This window comes from Mytilus trossulus, chromosome 10, assembly GCF_036588685.1.
Source record: "Mytilus trossulus isolate FHL-02 chromosome 10, PNRI_Mtr1.1.1.hap1, whole genome shotgun sequence".
In the NCBI taxonomy this organism is placed as follows: domain Eukaryota; kingdom Metazoa; phylum Mollusca; class Bivalvia; order Mytilida; family Mytilidae; genus Mytilus; species Mytilus trossulus.
Genome location: NC_086382.1, coordinates 71,172,844 through 71,197,259, shown reverse-complemented (window position 1 = coordinate 71,197,259; position 24,416 = coordinate 71,172,844). Strand labels below are relative to the sequence as shown.

General features: G+C 32.9%; 1 protein-coding gene across 1 annotated transcript; it reads right to left on the bottom strand.

Annotated features, from left to right (window-relative positions):
* Positions 1 to 12,545: 12,545 nt before the first annotated feature.
* LOC134686597 (very low-density lipoprotein receptor-like) lies at positions 12,546 to 22,568 on the bottom strand. The gene is made up of 9 exons (XM_063546270.1): positions 22,465 to 22,568; positions 21,882 to 22,043; positions 21,285 to 21,410; positions 19,313 to 19,432; positions 16,115 to 16,240; positions 14,979 to 15,104; positions 14,255 to 14,380; positions 13,146 to 13,268; positions 12,546 to 12,704 (listed from the first exon to the last, which is right to left on the bottom strand). The coding sequence occupies exons 1-9, from the start codon at positions 22,556 to 22,558 to the stop codon at positions 12,601 to 12,603; spliced, it is 1,107 nt and encodes a 368-aa protein (XP_063402340.1). The 5' UTR covers positions 22,559 to 22,568; the 3' UTR covers positions 12,546 to 12,600.
* Positions 22,569 to 24,416: the final 1,848 nt, after the last annotated feature.

Genomic DNA, 24,416 nt, shown 5'->3' with positions numbered 1-24,416 from the left:
TTGATGTTTAGACGAGTTGTATATACATTATGTACACAGCCATGTATCACCATCATTGATGCCGATCCGATGGATACATCTGTTGTAGGGTTGTCACTGACTCAGACGTACTTATGAATATAAATATTCTCTGTGACTGTATCTTACATTAATTTGTAGGATCCTTACTATAGATAATTTAGCTGATCTGTAACAATAACATCTTCATGCCTTATATATCATGTAGTACGCCGTTAGATTAAAACTGACGTGGAAAGGTAACACATGGCCAGCGAAAGCTCTTTTTTGAGAGCCCAGGTGGTCGTGTGGTCTAGCGGGACGGCTGCAGTGCAGGCGATTTGGTGTCACGATATCACAGTAGCATGGGTTCGAATCCCGGCGAGGGAAGAACCAAAAATTTGCGAAAGCAAATTTACAGATCTAACATTGTTGGGTTGATGTTTAGACGAGTTGTATATACATTATGTACACAGCCATGTATCACCATCATTGATGGCGATCCGATGGATACATCTGTTGTAGGGTTGTCACTGACTCAGACGTACTTATGAATATAGTTATTTTCTGTGACTGTATCTTACATTAATTTGTAGGATCCTTTACTATAGATAATTTAGCTAATCTGTAACAATAACATCTTCATGCCTTATATATCATGTACTGTAGTACGCCGCTAGATTAAAACTGACGTGGAAAGGTAACACATGGCCAGCGAAAGCTCTTTTTTGAGAGCCCAGGTGGTCGTGTGGTCTAGCGGGACGGCTGCAGTGCATGCGATTTGGTGTCACGATATCACAGTAGCATGGGTTCGAATCCCGGTGAGGGAAGAACCAAAAATTTGCGAAAGCAAATTTACAGATCTAACATTGCTGGGTTGATGTTTAGACGAGTTGTATATACATTATGTACACAGCCATGTATCACCATCATTGATGGCGATCCGATGGATACATCTGTTGTAGGGTTGTCACTGACTCAGACGTACTTATGAATATAATTATTTTCTGTGACTGTATCTTACATTAATTTGTAGGATCCTTTACTATAGATAATTTAGCTGATCTGTAACAATAACATCTTCATGCCTTATATATCATGTACTGTAGTACGCCGCTAGATTAAAACTGACGTGGAAAGGTAACACATGGCCAGCGAAAGCTCTTTTTTGAGAGCCCAGGTGGTCGTGTGGTCTAGCGGGACGGCTGCAGTGCATGTGATTTGGTGTCACGATATCACAGTAGCATGGGTTCGAATCCCGGTGAGGGAAGAACCAAAAATTTGCGAAAGCAAATTTACAGATCTAACATTGTTGGGTTGATGTTTAGACGAGTTGTGTATACATAATGTTCACATCGATGTATCACCATAATTGATGGCGATCCGATGGATACATCTGTTGTAGGGTTGTCACTGACTCAGACGTACTTATGAATATAATTATTTTCTGTGACTGTATCTTACATTAATTTGTAGGATCCTTTACTATAGATAATTTAGCTGATCTGTAACAATAACATCTTCATGCCTTATATATCATGTACTGAAGTCCGCCGCTAGATTAAAACTGACGTGGAAAGGTAACACATGGCCAGCGAAAGCTCTTTTTTTGAGAGCCCAGGTGGTCGTGTGGTCTAGCGGGACGACTGCAGTGCAGGCGATTTGGTGTCACGATATCACAGTAGCATGGGTTCGAATCCCGGCGAGGGAAGAACCAAAAATTTGCGAAAGCAAATTTACAGATCTAACATTGTTGGGTTGATGTTTAGACGAGTTGTATATATATATATATATACACACTGTACGTTAATTGTCTGGAATATATTGTTACAACACACAAATTATATGCCTATCAATAAATCTATTAGCAGTACGGGAACCAATTAATAAGACTCGGTAAACAATGCCATGCGTAATTTGTTCCAAGCAGTTTCATCATCAGTCCATTGTATTACAGTCAAATGTTGTGAAAGATTTTTTAATTCGCTTGGCATACATAAAATGCTTTCATCTTTTGCAATCACTACAATTTTTTGCATGTAATTTGAACATATTTTTCATATTCTATTCTTTCAATTTCATATTTGCTCCATGCATCATGTTGGTATATTTCCGAAATTATAAAAATGACGTGTTTGCTTTCGGCAACCGCATTGGCTATTGCATCTTTCGCCATTCCAACTGAGAAATCCCGATCTTCTATGCAGACAGTCATATTCCAAGAGCATTCGATTCGTGGAAGGAGAAACTCGCGTGTCCATTGAGTTTTGTCATCTGCATACGCCAAGTAAATGTCATATTTAAACTTTTTTTCCAACCGATGTTCTACAACCTTTCTGAAATTTATGTAAATCCAATACGTTATTTTCCATCGAAAGTTATATATAATTGCGAACGGTATAGTAAAAATGACAAATGAAGCTAAAAGTGCAATTCCTATTCGCAACCAATTTTTGTTGTTGCAACCACCAAAATGATCATGAAATCGCATGTAGACAGATAACGTATTAGAACCGGTACCATTTGTCAATGTACAGTTATATTTCTTTTTTTTGCTGATCAAAAATAACTTTCGTTTGGAATAACCATTCAATAAAATTGGCCGTTTCACAGGTACACTTTAAACTATTACCTATTATAAACAGATACAAGTTTTCACTTTCACTTTTTGCATCCAGCCAGGCTCTCACTGTTTCATCAATAGTCTGAATTCTATTATATCTGATATCCAATGTATTTAAGTGTGATAAGCTCATAGCTGCATTAGGAATTGATGATAACAAATTGATGGCCATGTTTAGGCTCTTCAGTTTTGTATTGAATACAAAAGAATCCTCGTTCAGATACCACAATGTATTGTACGATATATCAAACTTTTCAACAGGTGGAAATAGTTTAAATATATTACCATTTTTTCTTATGGTTTCGTCAATCCGTTTAATCATCTTTTAAAATTGCCGTTTCAACATTTTGAAAAATATGCCCTGAGGATTTGTGTATGAGAAGCATGGAGTTGAATCCAGATAAGTCAAAATATTTGATATTGAAAAGTGTCACGGAATAAATTTCTGGAAATTTGGCAATATCAAAATATGATAAATCTACGTACCTTAAGCTATCGGAATGCCTAACAAACATATTCACTCCATATTCAATAGAAGATGTCATATAATGTGAACATCGAAAAAATGTCAGATTATCAGGCAACGTTATCGTAGTGTTTGATCCATCGGCTATTTAAGAATACCGAAAGTCTTCATTTGAATAAGCATTTGAAAATTGGCTAGGATCTGTAGATTGGACTTCACAGCCGTTGTGATATATTTCGTTGAATAATTTTTGAGAGCTTCTATTATACAGTACCTCACATTGTTAAAGTTTACCGCATTATACGATATATCAAAGAATTTTAAATTTGTTGCTTTCTTAGCAAGTACTAAAAGTTCAATTAAATGACTGTTGTATGATAATGAAAATCGGTTGCCTGAAAATACAATGTACTCCAAACATTCGGGATATTTATACGCAAGTAAAGAATGTTGTTCATACCCAATTATATCACTTTGTGCTAATACTAACGTATGAACACATATTTGTGATAGGTACTTCACCATATCACGAGTTATGAAAACAGGCTTAATCATACGTTTTTTGATTGAGTTAAGTCTGCCAATTGATATTTTATCGTATGTTTTTCTATGTTGTGATGTTATGCTATTGTTCAGAAAAAGGGAGAAGGTTTGGATCCATTAAAACGTTTAATCCCGCTGCAAATGTTTGCACCTGTCCTAAGTCAGGAATCTGATGTACAGTAGTTGTCGTTTGTTTATGTAATATATACGTGTTTCTCGTTTCTCGTTTTGTTTATATAGATTAGACCTTTGGTTTTCCCGTTTGAATGGTTTTACACTAGTAATTTTGGGGCCCTTTATAGCTTGTTGTTCGGTGTGAGCCAAGGCTCTGTGTTGAAGGCCGTACTTTAACCTATAATGGTTTACTTTTTAAATTGTTATTTGGATGGAGAGTTGTCTCATTGGCACTCACACCACATCTTCCTATATCTATTAGCTGCAGAACCTTACTTTCCCAGTAAACGGATATAAAAGTATCAATGCATCTTCTAATTTGATGTTCACCAGATGCATATTTAAATCCGTCAGTGCTGGGAATGGTCTTAAAAAGTTAGCTTCTACAAGCGATATAAAAGAATGACACTTATGAAAAAAAATTGTTGTAATATTACTCGGTAAATGAAATAAAGTGTCATTCAACATTTGTTTTAAATAACATGTTTCAAATCGAATAGTATGAAGATTGAACAACTGTTCAAATCCACATGAGTTGAAAATGGGTATTTCAGCCAGGTCCATATATAAATCTGTTAAGTTTAGCAAATCACCAAAAAATTGATATTGTACTATAGGTTTGATGATCAGTTTGCCCATATTATTCCGTATGTCTAAAGTATTCAGAGATGATGAAGGTTTAAATATACGTTTAAAGATCGTTGACGAAATAACAAATGTGTTGTGCTTCAAAGAAAGCAGTCTTAATTTGGTAAGACCCATAAATGTTTCCGGTTCCATTCTGTCAACATTGTTGCTATCAATAATTAAAACGGTCATACAACGAAATCGTTTAAAAGCATATGTTTTAAGGAATGAAATATTGTTATAACTTAGATCAAGCTCTGAAATATTCACAGATAAATATGTAGGTATGTCTTCTAATCCAAGTCTTTTGCAATCTGCGATCAAGTGATTCCTCTGTTGATTTATTCGACAAGTTTCGGAAAATCCGGAATGAAAAGACACGAAAATCACGAATAATGCAAATGGATGAATCGTGTTCATGTTGACAAACAGGCATTCAATGTTATTTATATCTGGAAATCAGTTGCTCCTAGGCTGTTCAGTGCTCAATATGACTAGTTCTGTTGAAAACAAGTAATATAACAATATCAAATATTGAATGTTTTTGAGTTTGGTGTATGTTAAAAAATATCAATAACAGACTTACTAAACACTTTAAAAGTGTATAACCAAAGGAAAAATAAATCAACAAAAATACTCCGAAGCCGTTTAAAATATCAGCAAGACATTTATGAGTAGGATCAATAAATTGTCATTGAAGCTATTGCTATATGTATAGCATCCTGATAGTTCAGATTCTTGACAGCTTCCTTTGGGTTTTAAGATAAAGTGTGAAGTTTGTTTCATTGTGTGTATTGCACTTTCATACATACTTAGCTGGAAATATAAAAAAGAAGATGTGGTATGATTGCCAATGAGACAACTATCCACAAAAGACCAAAATGACACAAACATTAACAACTTTAGGTGACCGTACGGCCTTCAACAATGAGCAAAGCCCATACCGCATAGTCAGCTATAAAAGGCCCCCATAAGATAATGTAAAACAATTCAAACGAGAAAACTAACGGCCTTATATATGTAAAAAAAAATAAAAAAAATAACGAAAAACAAATATGTAACACAATAACAAACGACAACCGCTGAATTACAGGCTCTTTTCTATGGTTTAATGTTATTTTCTTATTTACACTTTAGTTTGATTGATATTCTGTTAAAGTCTGTCATTTTGTCGTTACAAGAATATGGCCAACATAAGCATTTTCAAGCCGTACCATTTTTATGTTTAAATGGCTTATTTAAATTCTTGTGGTCAGTATTTAATGTTATGATGCCACTTCTTCGATGTTTATGGTCCTTGTGAACGACACGTATAAGGGTCATACATGCTCCGATTGAATTTCAAATATCAATTAATCATGGTTTCAATTACCAGTAATATTTATGATAAAGAACATTCATTTAAAGTTTTTGTTTTAATATATCGTTCTCTTCATATCGCTTGCATGTGACTGCAATACATTTAACTTGATACATAATTAACAACAGTTAAAATGTATTATTTGATACTATATTTCTTTAGTATATAATAAACGTAATCTGTGATATTTCGTAAAAGTACATACTAATGTTACATGAAAAAGCTGGTTATTTATATATGTTACATTGCTTTTTCAGAACTACTTTCAAACTGGTGGTAAGAAAACACCAGACACTTAGACCTTAGTTATACTTATTCCTTGATATAGAAATTGGGTCACACATTCACGATTTTTACTGTCGTCCGTTTTAGGAGCATTCCCGATAATAATTTGTTCAAAGTCTGATCAAGAGCTTGTTAATCGTGACTGAAAATTCAAACTTGTACTTAAATTTGCAAAAACCTTACTTTAATCACGACAACAATCAGATATTGTTTAGAAAGAGTCCAAATCTTGCTTTTCCGTCTGAATTTGTCCCGATTATCTCATTTTCAATCCAATTCTAATCAGATTTGCATTTTTTCCATGGTTAAAAACGACAGCGTCCCGATTCTGCCACACGAGATCCGACAGACATCAAACAGATACAAGGCAGTGAACCGACGCTGACGCAGTAAACTGTCGCCATATTTGAGATGATTAGGTACTGTCGTAAGGCAATTCTATCATTGAATGCCGGACCGCATTACAAACAACTTTGTCAGTTTTCAGTGGTATCGTGTTCTGTAATTTTCGAGACTCAGACTAGGATATTATTGCCGAATGTCGTAATAATAAAGGAACTGTTCCGGAACGGTTTCGTCCAACACGGTTCGCATTCGGGAAGCAATATGGACTCAATCGGCAAAAAAAGCAGCAATGACAAATTTCTCAAGATCATGCCCGCTCAGCAGAACACCACCTAGAAAACACAGAACATTGTTACGATTTTTATCCGATACAGCAGAATCTTTTACAACATAAACACGATTTTAATCCGATTAGCCAAAATCGGATGAGTTTTCCAGAATGTAACGGGACAAACTAACCGTCGGGGTGCTTGTCCTACTTCTCAAACGGGAAGAATAATTGACATTGTGTAAGCGCCATATTAGGAAGAAACACATACTTATGAAAGTTTAATAAAACCTCCGCTTATCCTAATGATCATATTTGAATTATCATTGAGAAATCATTACTAATTTAAAATCATAAACATAAATGAAGTATTATTAAAAATATAGTTTTAAAATACGTTCTATATAAACATACCTAAAAAAACCAATGACAATGGTTCACTATCTGTGTTTAGTGGCGTTATCATTCGTCTCAGGTCGTAGTAAAAAATGTATTCACAATCACGTCTGTTGTATTTGACCGTAACACCATGTGTTTTAAACAAAAGATACAGATTGATTTAATCTTTTCATTTCTGTATGTCCTGTTGTAAAAGTTGAAAAATTATACCCCTTTATGGTATTCAATTTATTGTAAATGTAAATCTGTAATGTTTGTATTCTTAATTTCAACCATTATTTGACAAGTTATATTAATACAGATTATTTAATCAGCGGTGCAAAACTTTAAAAATTATATGTTTTACAAAATTCTCCAGTTTAAAACGGTGATTATACATAGTGTTTTTGTATACTAAGTATCTAAGTCCTAGGATCTTTGTCCCGTTTGCCAGTACTTATTATATATGCCTTTCCATTGATTAAAAGTTTAAACAGACATGTGACTATTTACGAGATTTACAGGCTTATGGAGGTACTTATTGCATATTTAAACAGTACAACTTATTTTGACAGAATCGTTATAATAAAGGACATACAGCTCGTGTTGTATTTGACATTTATTGAATTCGAACGCCGACTTTAAAATAAAACCAAACTTTTCAACAAAATAGTTGATGTCAGCGTTCCTATTGAGAACTTTCCATTTATATAAAGCAACATTGCAGCAGCGTCTGCATATTGACTATATATATCCTAATTGATACAATGTTCCCGGGCTTATATTTCATATCATGATTGCCTTGATAGAGGTTTGCTACTCACATGGAAGATGTTAAACCAAAGAATTCAAATGGTGTTGATATCATCCCTTTGTAAATTTTATGGACGCCATCACGAGTTAGTTGACCATTGTGAAATTACAGTTTCACAAATGATATTGGATTTGTTCCTTGTTTCGTAACTTCCCTATTCACGAATGTTGCATATTCGCAACACGACGGGGGCTACATGTGGAGCAGGATCTGCCTGCCCTTCCGCTGCATATGAGATCACCCCCAGTTTTTTTGTGGGGTACATGTTGCTTAGTCTTTAGTTTTCGTTGTTGTTTATTCTGTAATGATTATTTGTCTTTTTATCTTTTCATTCTACGCCATGGCGTTGTCATTTATTTTCAACCTCTAAGGTTGACTCTCCCTCTGATATCTTTTGTCCTTCTTTTAAGTTTTTTTTCGAATTTGTTTTTTATTAGAAAAGTTTTCAATTAGGTTCTTACTAATTTGTAACAGATTTTTTTTTCACATTATTTCAAAGGAAAAGTATGAAAATTACACTTTTATGCTTAGTTAAGGACACATTTTTAAATATTCACTAGCATATTTCTTTTGTTCTGGTAAAATTAATGGTTGAGCTGAATGATGACTGCTGTTTTTTTTACGTCGCTTGCTTGTGTCTCTTTAATTTCTCATCTATATTCGTTTTACATTTGAAAAAAATCATAAAGTGCATTATCAATGTCTTTTTCCAATAACATGAAGATGCCTGTGATAAGAATGATTGCCGTTATAATAATTAGCGATTTCTAATCACCCATCAATGTTATCAAAAGAATTTCCAAAGAATGATTCGACACGTCATTGATGAGTCCATCCCAAAACACACACTGTTTATTGATGAGTTTTTCTATGATAAGCGAACCGTTAAAACTCCATCCAGTCAGGTGAAATAAATCAAGCAATACTTTTTTTGGGGTTTCCAATAATGTTTGATTTGTTAATCATAATGTCAAGGTTTTAGACGTCTTGAGTCCATTTAATAAAAAAACCATTCAAATCTACCAGGTAATATTCAATGATAAAAAAGTATTATAAATTAGGTATTCAAATATATCTAAACACAAGTATTGGACAAAACATTTACAAATAGTGTATTTGATTTAAATAATGACAAAGTGAGCTAACAATTTGCAGGAAAGAATGAAAGATGTACATTTTTAATATTTTATGATATTTTTATAATAATGAAGTACAATACTTTGCGTAATATAATAAATGTATTCAATACATCTGATACCGCAGTCACACTAGGTTACGATCGCACTATGATCTCTGAACAAAATGCAAATTTGACGATCGCAGTAAGGTCGTGGTACGGTATTAGGGAGGTCTTCATAATCGTGATGAACGTGGCAAACTTTGAACATATGATGCGATCAGATCGTGGTAAATTCTTAGCGAGTGCGCAGTAATTATAATGTCGTGGTACCATCGTAGTGAGGACGTTAAAAAAGCGCGATTCTAGTTGGAGATATTGCGCACCGATCTTCCAGCGACGTTACTTCGACCTCACTTCGACCATCACGTTCTCCTGCGACCAAACAACACTCTTACTACTACTATACTATGTTTATACTACGTTGTGAAAGACCAAAGTCCGATTCTTGTACGCTCATGTCGTCCTCATCACGCTTGTCGAACGACCTTACTACGTTCATACTACGACCAGTTTGAGTTCAAGCCATGTCACGTGAAATATCTAAAAGCTCTCTATGTCTTGTTTGTCTGTATGTAATTTGGACCTCATGTCCCTAATTTCCAACAGCTCAACCATACTTGACATATCTGTATCATTCCCACTACTGTTTAAGAAAATGTTATCATTTGGTTTTGATGGATCAGCAATACGTTGTGATTCAGGTTGGATTCGTTGATCCGACATCTCTTATAGGTCAGGATTTGTATCAAAGCTCCCTGACTCTACATTTACCCGTAACACCTCGTTAATAAGTTCTAGTAGATTTTGAAAGCATGCATGTGTTGTTCTCAAAATTCTACGTATTAATGAAAATTATTATTAGGTCTTTCCACTTTTCTGTGGAAAGACCTATTGTTTTTCTTCTGATTATTAGGTCTTTCCACTTTTCTGTGGAAAGACCTATTGTTTTTCTTCTGATTATTTTTTTTCTTCCGCCTAATTTTGTTCTTGCGATAAACATTTGTTTCGCAATATGTTGCTTAGATATTTTGTATATGATATCGAACAGTTTATGCGCTTTTGAAATTTACCCTGCGTAAACGAATACTTTTCTTTCTAGGAGTTATCTCCCCAAACACTGTTTTCCTTGTTAGCGCATCTCCTTCGCAACCGTAAAAGATTATGACAAATTTATTTTACAAAATTGCTCGTTATATCCTTGGCATGATTTGTCCTATTTTGACCGAAGCGATATGACCACTCCATATGAGAGTTATTTCCCCTTATGCATCTGATATAAGTGATATGAATTTCTATCTTATAAATCATAAGTGATAGAGACCTAGGATCTTTTGATTTGAGGTCCTTGGTCCCAAAAAATGAAAATTAGGTCAAGGTCAAAGGTCAAGGTCATATTCTGATATTTGAATTTGGTTTATTTTCACTTATATCCAAAGACTGTAAAAGATATCAACAAATTATTTTTACTAAATTGTTAGTTGCGACATGTCGTAAGATGTAAATTTTGATTGCAAGCCTACGTTGAATGTTAAAGGGAGTTTTCTCCCCTCTTGTATGTAAAAATACGCGTTTGGTGATATAACTCATTAACTAAATATAATTAAGACCTATGGTCTTTTGATTTGAGGTCCTTGGTTTATGACCTTGAAATTGATCTCAAGGTCATAGCTTAATTTGACGTTCTAGATTTTGACCTTTGCTTTTATTCTATATGTATACATGATAAAGATATACAACTTTTAGAAAAAGGTATCAAACCATTTAACCTTGAACAAAAACAACCGGAAGTTACCTTTTGTAAACCGGAAGTAGCTATTTTTTTGTACTTTATTAATATAAAAGTATATAGAACCAGATATTTTTGGAATTAGTGTCAAGTAAATATTCAAATATAATCGGAAGTAACATTTTTCAAACCGGAAGTAACAAATTATCACCCTTATTTAAAAAAAATGTATGGAAACAATATATTTTTGGAATCAGTTTACTAGGAGCTATCATTTGACGATTGAAATGACATTTTAAACTTAGTTTCACAACTTTTCATATCAAAATACATTGTTTTGATGGAAAGACCTTCAATTGTTCTCTGAACAATTGGTTTTTAATTATTATTATTATTATTATATGGCTGTTTTGGGAGGCGACTTTCCTGATATGGAACTTGCGCTCTATGATTATTGAAATTATTGAATATTGAATATAATGAAAATTATTAGGAATGGAACAGTATCTATATTGAACATGATGTTGACGTTAACGGTGAGAGCGTAGTTAGATCGCGATATGAACGTAGTTAATCGTGGAATGGTCGAAGTAAAAGCGTGTCATTATCGCAAGAGAAGCGTGGCAAAATCGTGTTGCAAGACAATAATGGTGGATTGAACCTGGTGTTGTGCAATGCCAAACCTCCCGCTTATATTGCAATGTTAAATTTAACATTAAGATGCCAACATTACACGAGAAGACTACAATACAAACAAATGGGAGAACATATAGGACAGAGAAACACACGAATAATAGCTAACAAAAAGTACTAGGTTTAAAATTTAATACTCCAGACGTGCGTTTCGTCCACACAACCAGTGACGCTCTGATGAGAATAGTTCAAAAGCCAAACCAAGTACAAAGTTGAATAGCACTAACAACAAACAGTTCCACAAAGTTGTGCCCAATACGGCTAGTGGTTTCTACCTGGGATAAGTACATCCTGATTATCTAGAAAAATTTATATACTTTTTCAAACAGTAAATTAAAAAGAAATGACTATATAATAGATATACAGGATAAAACTGAATTGGTGATGAACAAATGTTAGATATTTCGAATACCAGATATCCCCCATCAGTATGATCACGAGGTGAAATGAATCATGTCAATATGTTCCAATTATGAAACTATCACAATCTCGAAATTTATACATAACGAACAGTTAAAGCGAAGATCAAAACGCTGGTACAATATGAAAATTTCCAAACACGACGGAAAAACAGCATAGATATGACAAAATAAAAAAAACCCAGTAATTTGCGATATAAACTGGCACAACAATAAAAATAGTAATTTGCGATATGTAAGAGTTGTGCCAGTTCATGTTAACCAGGTTAAATCCACCATTTCATACACAAGATAATGCAGGTTCCATGTAGGGAATATGACAGTTGATTTCAAACGTTTGATGTGTTTCCAGCTTTTAATTTTGCCATCTAATTGAGGACTTTCCGTTTTAATATTTCTTGAAGATGGGTAGATATTTGTCATTTTACCTTTTATAACATGATACACATACTAGGAGATTAACTCATCAAAGATACCAGGATTACATTTTGTATTTACGCACGTTTCGTCTTCAAAGCTTAAGGAATAGGGAAGTTGCGACAAACATCCGACCTTATCTGATATTGAATATACACAGTTTGCAATTATTTGCTTTAAATCAATGATATTTTATAAAATTGTATAGCAATCAATAATTAAGATATATACAGCTCTATGTATTTATGCCAAGTTATTCTGTGAATATGTTGTTTAAGTCTGAAGTCAAGGACACGCTTGAGATCCTGGAGGACCAGCAGGACCGAGCAACGATGAACCAGGTCTATTTCTGTACAGCTGTATATAGCAATCTGGATATGCACACAGAGCTGTTAAAAAGAGAACTGTTTTCTATATAAGCAATATGTACACCTTTTATATTACTGATTAACTAAATTGTGTTCCCATGCTCACACTCGATACTAAAAATTCTAAAATACTTTTTTTTCAAAATTTCGTATACGCAGAAAATAAAATATTTGTCCGGTCAAAAAATCATAAGATTCAGTACTGAAGTGCATGAGATGAAATAATCTAGAAACTAAAGCAACTAAATCTTATCATCGCATGCTTTGTATAATGTTAATTGCTGTTTATAAATAAACAATGCGCTGTGTTAATTTGTTTTAACTATGTTAAATCCTCGCACTTTTCCCCCAAACGTGTATTCACCTATAAATGTCTAGCCTATCTATATTTTAAAGTAAAACAATCGATTTCGATCTCTTTGTAGCGTCTATTTAAGATTGTTATAAAGTTTGTTTACTCACATGATAAGCCTGCACATCCACTGCCATCTTTGCATCCGGGCAACATACACATACATGCATCAGTCTGTGAAACACATTGTAATCCGTCGGCACATTTAGTCTTGTCTCCGAGACACTGGTAATCTAAAAAAATAATAATTATCATTTATTTAAGCATTCACATAGATTGTATAAAAAAACTATCAAATCAGAATTCATGAGTCACTCATTATAGTTACTAGTAAAAAGGATAATCAACGAATTATTTCGAATTAACTATCTTGTAGGAAATGTTATTACTTGAACATGTGTAATAATGTCAATGTTATGGTGTTTAGATAAATTGAATACAGATAATGAACATTTCGCCGCATTTTGTTCAATTGTCAACTTAACTTATTGGGTACCGAGGCCAGTAGTCAACACTTCAGCGTTGACATGAATATCAATTATATGGTTATTTTTATAAATTTCCTATTTACAAATTTTGAATTTTTGGAAAAACTAAGGATCTCCTTACCCAGGATTAGATTGCTTAAGCCGTAATAAGCACAACCTTTTGGAATTTTTGGTCATCAATGCTCTTAAACTTTGTACTTGTTTGGCTTTTTTAAAATGTTTTGATCTGAGCGTCACTGCTGATTCCTATGTAGAGGAAACGCGCGTCTGACGTATTAAATTATAATCCTGGTATCGCTGAGTATGATACACTATTTAACATGTTTAATAAAAAAGTAGTTTTGGTTGATCAAAAAGAGAAAGAATATAAACACGGCATATTAAGATATTTCAAAACCAACAGAACTCATTCTTAAACGTTAAGAGTTTATAAATGTTTCTAAAATCGAAAAAGAAAAAATGCGAAAAAACACTTAAGATTCGCATCAAGAAATATAACGAACAAAAATGTGTCCTAAGTACAGGGATACCCCCGCACCATCTTTTTCTATGTTCACTGGACCGTGATAAAAGGATAAAATCTCTAATTTGGCATTAAAATTAGAAAACTCATGTCATAAGGATCATGTGAAGGGAGAGATGAACAAACGAACGAACAGTCGAACAGACGGATGAACGAACGAACGCAAAGACTTGAAAACGTAATGTCCATAAAAGGGGCATAAAAATACCTCTGCAAACAGCCTCATTCTCCTCTGACTTGTCTGTACAGTCGTAATTACCATCACAAACCAGTTCATCATATATGCACTTTTCATTGTCTTTACATTTCCATTTCCCTGACGAACAGGTGTAATCTGATAAAAGGAAACCCACTTTGCAAACCTGATTTATATATTATTATTGATAAAGATAACAAAAGAAGCAATCATAATATTAATTTATAAGAAATAACAAAACAAGCACACACACAAACGAAAAACTGATGATATAACTGTTTGTTTTAGTACATTTATATTCATGTTGATTGCATCAGTTGCTAAAACATATGAAACCATCTAGTATATAGTATCTCATTAAATTATCACATGCTTTTTAAAATGTAAAACGTTAATTGTTGTTTAAAAAGAAACATTTTGTTGTGTTGATTTGATTCAATCATCTTTTTTCTACGACGTTTTTATATCCCAAAGGTTTGCTTAGTCTTATATGATGTAGCCTATCGATATGTTAGTTTACCATTATTGATTTAGATCTTTTTGAGCGAGGTTTGATTATTAAAATATTTGTTGGACTTTATAGAAAACACGTGGGCTCCAACTGAAAGAGACATGGTTAGTTATGTACAAGTTTACTGGGGTTAATAATCAAACCTAGACGCTATCAGTTGGAGCCCACGCGTTTTCTATTAAATCCAACAAATATGTTCGTTTTATTATTATTTATATATTTTACCTTTGCAAACTTGTATCGATTCGTCTGATTTGTCCTGACAGTCGCTATAACCATCACATAATCTTTCTTCATGGATACATTGCAGTCCGTTTGCACACTTCCAATCTCCTTTTGAACACAGGTAGTCTTTAATATAAACAAAATATGCCAAAAAAAAAGATTTTATAATTCCGTCAGTAGACATTCAAAGGTTAACATGTTAATACTACATTAGAGTATACTTTTGTGATGATTTTATAACTATGAGTAGTTACTGTTCGGTAGATTATTTATTTCAAGATTTTGTATATACTGAGATAAAAGGAAGAAGGGAAGAAGATATTGCGATTGTACATGTTTAGTAAGAGGGGAAACGAAACTCTTATACATTTTTAGGAAACGTTAAAAAGTTAACATTTTCAATAACTGTACGGCTTCCCACGTCCTTTGTAGGCAGGCCTGAATTTTCATGTATGGTCATTTGAAAAACTCTTAGAAGACATACGTGGATTTTGAAGTCTCTGAAATATAATATTACATTAAAGCGGAAATAATGGATGGTGTCTTTTAGGAAAATTACGGACGTCTAGAAGCTTTGAAATGTTGTACTGTATTGAACAATTAAGAATGCTTATTAGGTACATAATTTCACTAACCATGCTTACAAAACAAGATGGATCCTAACCTACGAAAAGATTTTAACTGTAAAAATTCGCATCTGTTTATATGCATTTCAAGAAAGATATCCAGAGACAGCACATAAAAGAACATAAAGAGCAGTTGTACATATTTTGCTCAATGATATTGAAACATATCAATTATTGGATAATTTCTTTTTTTAGATAAAACATTTATATAGTTAGTGCCTGGCACCGTATTGTTCCACTGTATTTACATATTGATAGCAAAACCAATAGATTGGTCGACACCATTGAACGTAACATTGAACAAATCTGCATATTCCCTCTATAGTATCATAACCCCCCCACCCTGAGTACAAGTATAATGTTCTTCTCTAAATATGGGAACTTCCGTTTTTGCGTGGTTAAATAACATAATGTTTTGAACATTGGTTTTGGGAGAAGATAGTTAGGTGTAACTTTTTGAAAATAATTGAAAGAGGAAATCCAATAAACAAATGATATTTTTGTATTTACCTAGACATGTTTCCAAGGTTTCGTCTGAACCATCATGACAATCGTTGTGACCATCACACACACTTTTCCTAATGATGCACTGTTGTCTGTCGTCACACTTCCACTTATTGTCAGGACACTGAAATTCTATATAATTCAATATCAAAAGCTGTTAACTCTTCTTTGTAATGATTTATATTTTTTTTTAATTTTCTGTTTACAAAACATTGATTTTTTTAGAAAAACTAAGAATTTTCTTATCCCAGGCATATATGTCCTTAGCCGTATTTGGCACACCTTTTTGGAATTTTGGGTCCTCAATTTTCTTCAACTTTGTAATTGTTTGGCTTTATGAATATTTTGATTTGAGCGTCACTGATGAGTCTTTATGCAGACGAAACGCGCGTCTGGCATACTAAATTATAATCCTGGTACCATTGAAAACTTTATTAGTCAACAAAAAAAAACCCCAAAAAAAACGATACACGACTTTTTATTCAAATTTCAAGATGAAGTTTTCCGTTGATAGAACCAATATTGAAGGTAATAATTAATTGGCGAAATTTTTTTTTTTGACAAAATTTACAAAAAACAACAATTTAAATGATGCCAACCTCTCATTGAAAGGTTAAGACAATATTTGCCATCAATTCTTTAAAAAAAAATCATAGTTTCTTTGTTTATTTGTAAAACAAAGTTCGGCCCCACAAGAAATCGTTCAAATGAACACATTATCCATTGATTTACCATAGACACTTTGTGTAAAGTGAAATTAAAAAAAAAACGATAAAAATCTAAAACCTAATCCGAAAGGTTTAAAATTTACAGTGTGTTGTTTCCATATCTAAAGCATTGTTTTGAGACGAAAATATCCTTCTTTTTTTTGCATTTTTGAGATTTTAAAAAGGACTTTTTTTTTTATCAAAATTTTGAAAAAAACAACATTTCAACCCATTAGTTACAATATGAACAAGACTTGATTAGCATATTGAATATTTTTAAACAAATTTAAAAATTCATTTAGTACTTTCAAAATTGTGTGTCGATCTCTTACCCAACTTTCCGCAAAAATAATTTGCACCCTAAGATCTTTTACACGGGATTTTGTTACTTTCCGACAGGATTAGATTTTTATTATCATATGCGCATACATTGCAAATGAAATGTATCGTTTCTTTTGTGAACTAGTATATTATGTACTCAGCACTTCGGTGTTGACATGAATATCAATTATATGGTCATTTTTATAAATTTTCTGTTTAAAAAACTTTGAATTTTTCGAAAAACTAAGGATTTTCTTACCCCAGGAGTAGATTACCTTAGCCGTATTTGGCACAACTTTTTGGAATTTTAGGTCCTCAATGCTCTTCAACTTTGTATTTATTTGGCTTTTTTTAACTATTTTGATATGAGCGTCACTGATGAGTCTTATGTAGACGAAACGCGCGTCTGGCGTATAAAATTATAATCCTGGTACTTTTGATAACTATTTACACCACTGGGTCGATGCCACTGCTGGTGGACGTTTCGTCCCCGAGGGTATCACCAGCCCAGTAGTCAGCACTTCGGTGTTGACATGAATATCAATTATATGGTCATTTTTATAAATTTTCTGTTTAAAAAACTTTGAATTTTTCGAAAAACTAAGGATTTTCTTACCCCAGGAGTAGATTACCTTAGCCGTATTTGGCACAACTTTTTGGAATTTTAGGTCCTCAATGCTCTTCAACTTTGTATTTATTTGGCTTTTTTTAACTATTTTGATATGAGCGTCACTGATGAGTCTTATGTAGACGAAACGCGCGTCTGGCGTATAAAATTATAATCCTGGTACTTTTGATAACTATTTACACCACTGGGTCGATGCCACTGCTGGTGGACGTTTCGTCCCCGAGGGTATCACCAGCCCAGTAGTCAGCACTTCGGTGTTGACATGAATATCAATTATATGGTCATTTTTATAAATTTTCTGTTTAAAAAACTTTGAATTTTTCGAAAAACTAAGGATTTTCTTACCCCAGGAGTAGATTACCTTAGCCGTATTTGGCACAACTTTTTGGAATTTTAGGTCCTCAATGCTCTTCAACTTTGTAGTTATTTGGCTTTTTTAACTATTTTGATATGAGCGTCACTGATGAGTCTTATGTAGACGAAACGCGCGTCTGGCGTATAAAATTATAATCCTGGTACTTTTGATAACTATGTACATCTAAAATTGAGAAGAATTTGTCAAAGAGACAACAACCCGACCTAAGAGGAGAAATAAAGGCAACAGTAGTATACCGCTGTTCAAAACTCATAAATCCATGGACAAAACACAAAATCGGGGTAACAAACTTAAACTGAGGGAAACGCATTAATTATAAGAGGAGAACAGCGACACAACATTAAAATGTAACACACACAGAAACGGACTAAGCATTAGACAAAAACTAATGAGAATAACAAATATAATATCAAAACCAAATACATGAATTTGGGAAAGATAAGTAACGTGACACGTCTTATAGTTAAACAGCCGAAGGTCAGCATAGGGATTCAATACATCGAGAAAATACCGCGACACGAGGTTTTTTTCAGCTGGCCCCGAAACAAAAGTGTGTTCTAGTTCAGTCATAATAGACGTCATACTCAACTCCAAACTATATAAAGGAAACTAAAATAAAAATCATACAAGTCTTACAAGGGTAACAAGCATACAGCTCTTCAACCGTTTTTGTTTGGCTCTCTGAAGTTTAAGTCAGAAAATAGCTTCGGATGTATTTATACGTGATGTTTATTTCATTTAACATTGTCATTTATTTTTGATATATGAGGTAGACTTTTCTGTGTCTGTTACTTGGATGGAGAGTTGTTTCATTTGCACATTGACACTCAAACCACATCTTCTTATATCTATCTATTGTATGTTTTATTTTAAAGTCAAAGGCAAAAATGTTAGAATATTTAAAAGTGAATCAAACAAAATGGTTGCTATGTTGATCAACCAGATAGATATAATTGGAACGCTTATCAGTTAAGGCTCCTCAATTTAAAAAAAGGGGGACGGGGAGGGTTTATAGCTTCCTGTTTCTGTTCTTTTCTTTAAGATATCGTAAGGCACTGTCGTATTTCATTTCACAAATATATAAGAACCAATTGAAAATCAGTTGGCATAAGAACAAAAGAAGATGAACTATGGTACCATTAATACCTGTTCAAAAATATTGTTTTCAATACCTGTACATTTCGCCTCGTCTGAATTGTCGTAGCAATCACGGTAACCGTCACAACGTCCATTCTCATTGAAGCAAACCAGTTTGTTGGCACATTTCAATTCTCCTGCCGAGCATTGTTGTGCTTTTAAATACAAACAACAAATTATGAAAAAAGACTACAAAAATCTTTAACCATCATCTTTTCTTATATCGACATATGTCCTTTCAATAAAAGTTCAAAGCTAAAAGATCTTGTCTCATAAACTTGTGTAAACAATTTAAAAATATAAAAGGGAAATTAAAAGATATATTTCTGTCGTGTTTTAAACTTAAAGTGAGTAGAAGTTCGAGTGTTTTTAAATATAACGTCACATATTTTAAATGTTTTTCAGGTACATTCAGTTCATTGGCAGAATACGAAATTGTAAGGGTTTTAACTTCTTCTTTTAGCATCCTTCACTTTATGTACTAACATTTTTAATACTTAATGTTGGAATGTTACGCCTGTTCTGCATCGTTTTACCCGACACATGTTGTATTCTACACTATAACAATACCAAATGCCTTGTCTATAACTTGTTCTGTAATTTGGAGAGATTGTGTCATTGCTGATACTAAAAAATACGTCTAGCTTAAAAATAATAAGACAAGTATCTTTGATGACTTTTATAATCATTAGGTAAATGTCAACGTTGATTGTTGATTTGTTCCTCAAGGTATCAACAGCCCACCATATTGCGTTTTTTGAAAAATCCAAATAGTGTGGTAATTTTGCTGCATAGTGTTTTCAATTTGCGGGACACTAAGTCTTATATACTCTAATGCATATATTGCCTCAACGTATTTGATATTTCGCCCTTTTGTATTACTCTTTACCTTCGTATTCGATTTGTTTTAGAGATATCAGAGATAAACGTTATCTTATAAGAATGATACTATTAAAAAAGAATCTTTGATATAAAGCTTTATTCTGGAATACAAAAGATTTGTGATGCAAAATTGTAATTGTTTTAAGACAAACTATACTGTACAAATACCAAATGAATTCAAAACGCACCCATCCATGTTTTTTCATGTTGCAGGGTTTATGAAAAAGTAAATATTTCGTCCAACGTAAACAGTCTTTACTATGTTGTACTGTTACACCAATGGCCCAGGTAAGGAGGAGGGTTAGGATCCCGCTTATATGTTTAACATTGTCGATGTATGTGCATGTTCCAAGTCAGGATCCTGTAATTCAGTGGTTGTCGTTTTTTTTATATGTTGCATATATGTTTTTCGTTAATTTTTTGTACATAGATTTGGCCGTTAGTTTTCTCGTTTAATTGTTTCAAATTATCATTTCTGGGCCATTTATAGCTGACTAAGCGGTTAAGGCCTTGCTTATTGTTAAATACCGTATGGTGACATATAGTTGTTAATTTCTGTGTTATTTTGGTCTCTTGGGGAGAGTTGTTTCATTGGCAATCATACGACATCTTCTATTTTATATACACAACATCTTCTATTTTATATACACAACATGAAAAAGAAAACACTAATTTTACGGGTGCTATTCAAATATCTACCCATTGCATACTCAAGAGAAATGTTGGTTTTTATATTCTTTACCTTTTGTTATATTTATGTATTTGAGCAGTCTTTACAGGCACAATTAAAAAACAAAACAAATAATATGTGTGAGTACAATTTGTATTCATTACTTCATTAATAGTTTTTATTGATGGTTCTAAATCATCAAATTTTACTTTTAATGAAATAAGATTAAGAAAGGAAATGGGGAATGTGTCAAAGCGACAACAACCCGAACATAGAGCAGACAACAGCATAAAGCTAACAATACCTCTAGCCAATGTGAACGCATTGTATTTCAGATATTATTTTATCTAAATTCATAGATTTGTCAAATGACAAAGAGATCTTACAATGGATTGTGTGAAATACTTTTTTAAATCTAAATGCGTCGATTATCTGTTTTAACGAAATTCGTTTACCTCTACATGCATTATGATCCTCATCCGACCCGTCTAAACAATCTGTTCTTCCATCACACCGTGCAAATGAATGGATACATTGCTTGTCATCGCTACATCGCCATTGAGTATTTGCACAAGGTTCCGCTATTAAAATACATTATTTTATTTTATCATTGTTGTTGTTTCTTTTATACAACATTGTTCCTTTTTTTATATTTGATATAACTTTATTTAGAAAACAGTACTAAACTCCAAGGTAAATTCACAAAAGGGGAAAGTAAAAAAAACAAGTAAAATCAAGAAAATACGTAAATCCCTAATCAATTGACAAAATCAAAGAAACATAACATAGCTTATAGACAAAGTAAATTGACAAACATGAAAGACAAGAATACAAAAATGTTTTACAATAGCACAATAACGGGATGTATTAGTACAGAGCCACGTCATATGTATCAAAGAAACATAAAAAGGCATACAGACTTAGCACATTTAGCAAAAAATTTATTATCATAGAATAATAACACAATGACATGATGTAAAAGTACAAAGTTTCAACCTCAAGATATGGTATTTGTGTTCTAACATTGGGAAAGTTATTTCTTGTGTACCTACTTTGACATAAGGATCCTTCTTCATCTTCACCATTGTTGCAATCTTCCTTTCCGTCACAAAATGATGTACGGCAAATGTAACCTTGAATACCCGAACCATCAGAACACGGCAAACATAGATAACAGGAAGTAAAAATGTCGTCTGCTAACCATAGGGTGCAATCTGTAGTTAAATGTAAAAACCACTAAAAAAAAGCATTCATTTCATTTAAACAAGACAAGATTTTTCATTTAGTATAATACTTATATATTGAGCTGAGTGGTAAAACATCGATGGTTAATAACGTCTCATACCTACAAGTTTATAAACAGATAGATTAGAGGGAACATTAACACATTCGCATATACTAAAACTTGAAAGAACCCGTGTATGAACATGACGGATTTTATATATTTTAATTTTCCAATAATATTCTAGTACAATATTGTTGAATTATAAGTTAAAAAAGCGACTAAAGAAACTAGAATTTTCTCTGTACTCTGCTTACCTCATGTCAATTTGGTAACAATGTTAATATCGATATCTGCAGTCTGTCTTAATCACATGGATATCAATTGTACAATGACCATATCACATTTGTTACCTTTCATGGACCTTGTTCCGTGTGCATCTGTTACTACTGGGACAACTGTTAAACACAATATTGCTAAGACCACTTTAACATACACGAGGATCATTCTTTAGCTAAAACAAAATTCAAAAGGAATTGTATATGTTCAGTTTTATCTATTTCCATATCGTAAGGTGTCTATTTACGCCTTTTTGAGAGGTTCAGCTAGCTGTAAAACCAGGTTCAACACCATTTTCGACATAAGAAAACATATGGCAAAATCAAAGGTACTTAATTCGCCGTTTCAGAATCTAATGCATTATGGGTAATATATGAAGAAGCGTACACCACAACATTGTGATTGGTAAAAAACGTTCTAAACAATTGAAATTCAACCAATGACATAACGTTATTTTCATTTTGGTATACGAACAATGAGATTACCCATAGTCCTCTAGTTTCTGAAAAGGCGAATTCAAATGATTTGCACCATGTAACTTTGTCCCTTTTGATCAAATTACTTTCCTGAGCTTAAGATTGAAATTACAATTTATTTTATATTTGCGGATAATCCAGTCCTATTTTTTCATGTATCTAAAACTAATGTATCTTTGAAAACTTCCTATGGCGGAAATTTACAAAAATGTAGAGAAATTCTAGGGGAAAATGCTTAAAATTTGACTTTTTACGAAATGGGAATGTTGGAAGCATCATATTTTTTAAAATAATTTGGCCGAAAACTTAAGAAAGTGGGTAAGTTAAAAGTTATTTAACTTTAAAATACAACCTACAAGGTGTTTCCCTATAGGCGAACAAATCATGATGAACAACATCTTCTTGCATATTATGGCATATGTATATCTGTTTTGAAGCTTTCTATTTTACGATTTTCCGTCATATCATATGATCTTGTATAGCAAATATACTATGGGAAGGCTTCCGATTTTTTAACTTTAAAAGGCCGAAAGATTTCAGATAAGACAATGTCAATTTATATACGGACAGAAGCCTCAAAACAATGTACAATTCACCTATATGCGAACAAATTGTTCCTTCGACATTGGTATTTGCATATAGGCATTTTTATTTCAGGGAATAATATAATCCTCTTATTATGGCTGCCGTCATGATAAAGCAAATTACCCTACATGTTGCCATATGATGCTTTTACCAGTCAGGAATATGACAATTGTTATCAATGAGCGTTTGATTTGATAATTTGAAATGGAACTGTCGTTTAGAATTTCCCTCTGAAATCGGAATTTTTGTTCTTTTCTCTTCTTTTTGGCTAATTTAATTGGTAAACATCCTGGATATAATCCCAAGGTCAATGCGATAAACTTTTTCTCATTTTATTAATTTCTAGATAATTTTTTGAAAGGAATGATTGGACACAATGGTGGTGAAATTCCTCGATCTTTATTTAGTGAATGTAGTATAAAGATATTTTGAATTTGTTCAACATGTAGCAGTGTTCATTTTCAAAACAAGGTAGCTAATATGAAAATAATTATAATAGCAGAAACAAGAACATTAAAAACAATTGAAACTTTGGTTACGGGTTATTAGTAAAAAAATAAAGAAAAGTCAGAGCATATCAATAAATGGACGTGTCAATTTTCACTAATAGTTCGTGTAATACTTAATGATAGAAGGACTTTTGGAAAAATACTTCTGAATTTAGGAACATTTATTTGCTAAATTGTCGAGTCGTAAAAGAGATAACACCTATATCTTACGTTATTTTGTCAATTAGAATATTAGATTAGATAAAAAATCTTTGAAAGTCTTGAATAAATATGATCGTTTACTGAATGAGAGTTGTAGGTTTTTTTTGTTCTTAGTGATGGCCATGAATGTGCATGCAAAGCAAACGTTTTAAGAACACACTAAAGAATTGTCAATAGCCATAAAGTTAGCATTGAGTTTTTGAACAAAAGATTTACAAAATTGTATTAACTTACCATAAAATATTATAAAACAAG

Bases quoted from the DNA above. Each gene is read 5' to 3' on its own strand.
- LOC134686597 (XM_063546270.1), bottom strand. From the start codon at position 22,558: ATGATCCTCGTGTATGTTAAAGTGGTCTTAGCAATATTGTGTTTAACA. The intron at 15,105-16,114 runs GTAAATACAAAA...TTTATATTAAAG, and splicing joins AACCTTGGAAACATGTCTAG to ACTACCTGTGTTCAAAAGGA. The intron at 12,705-13,145 runs GTGAGTAAACAA...TCTTTTTAACAG, and splicing joins TGGATGTGCAGGCTTATCAT to CTCTGTGTGCATATCCAGAT.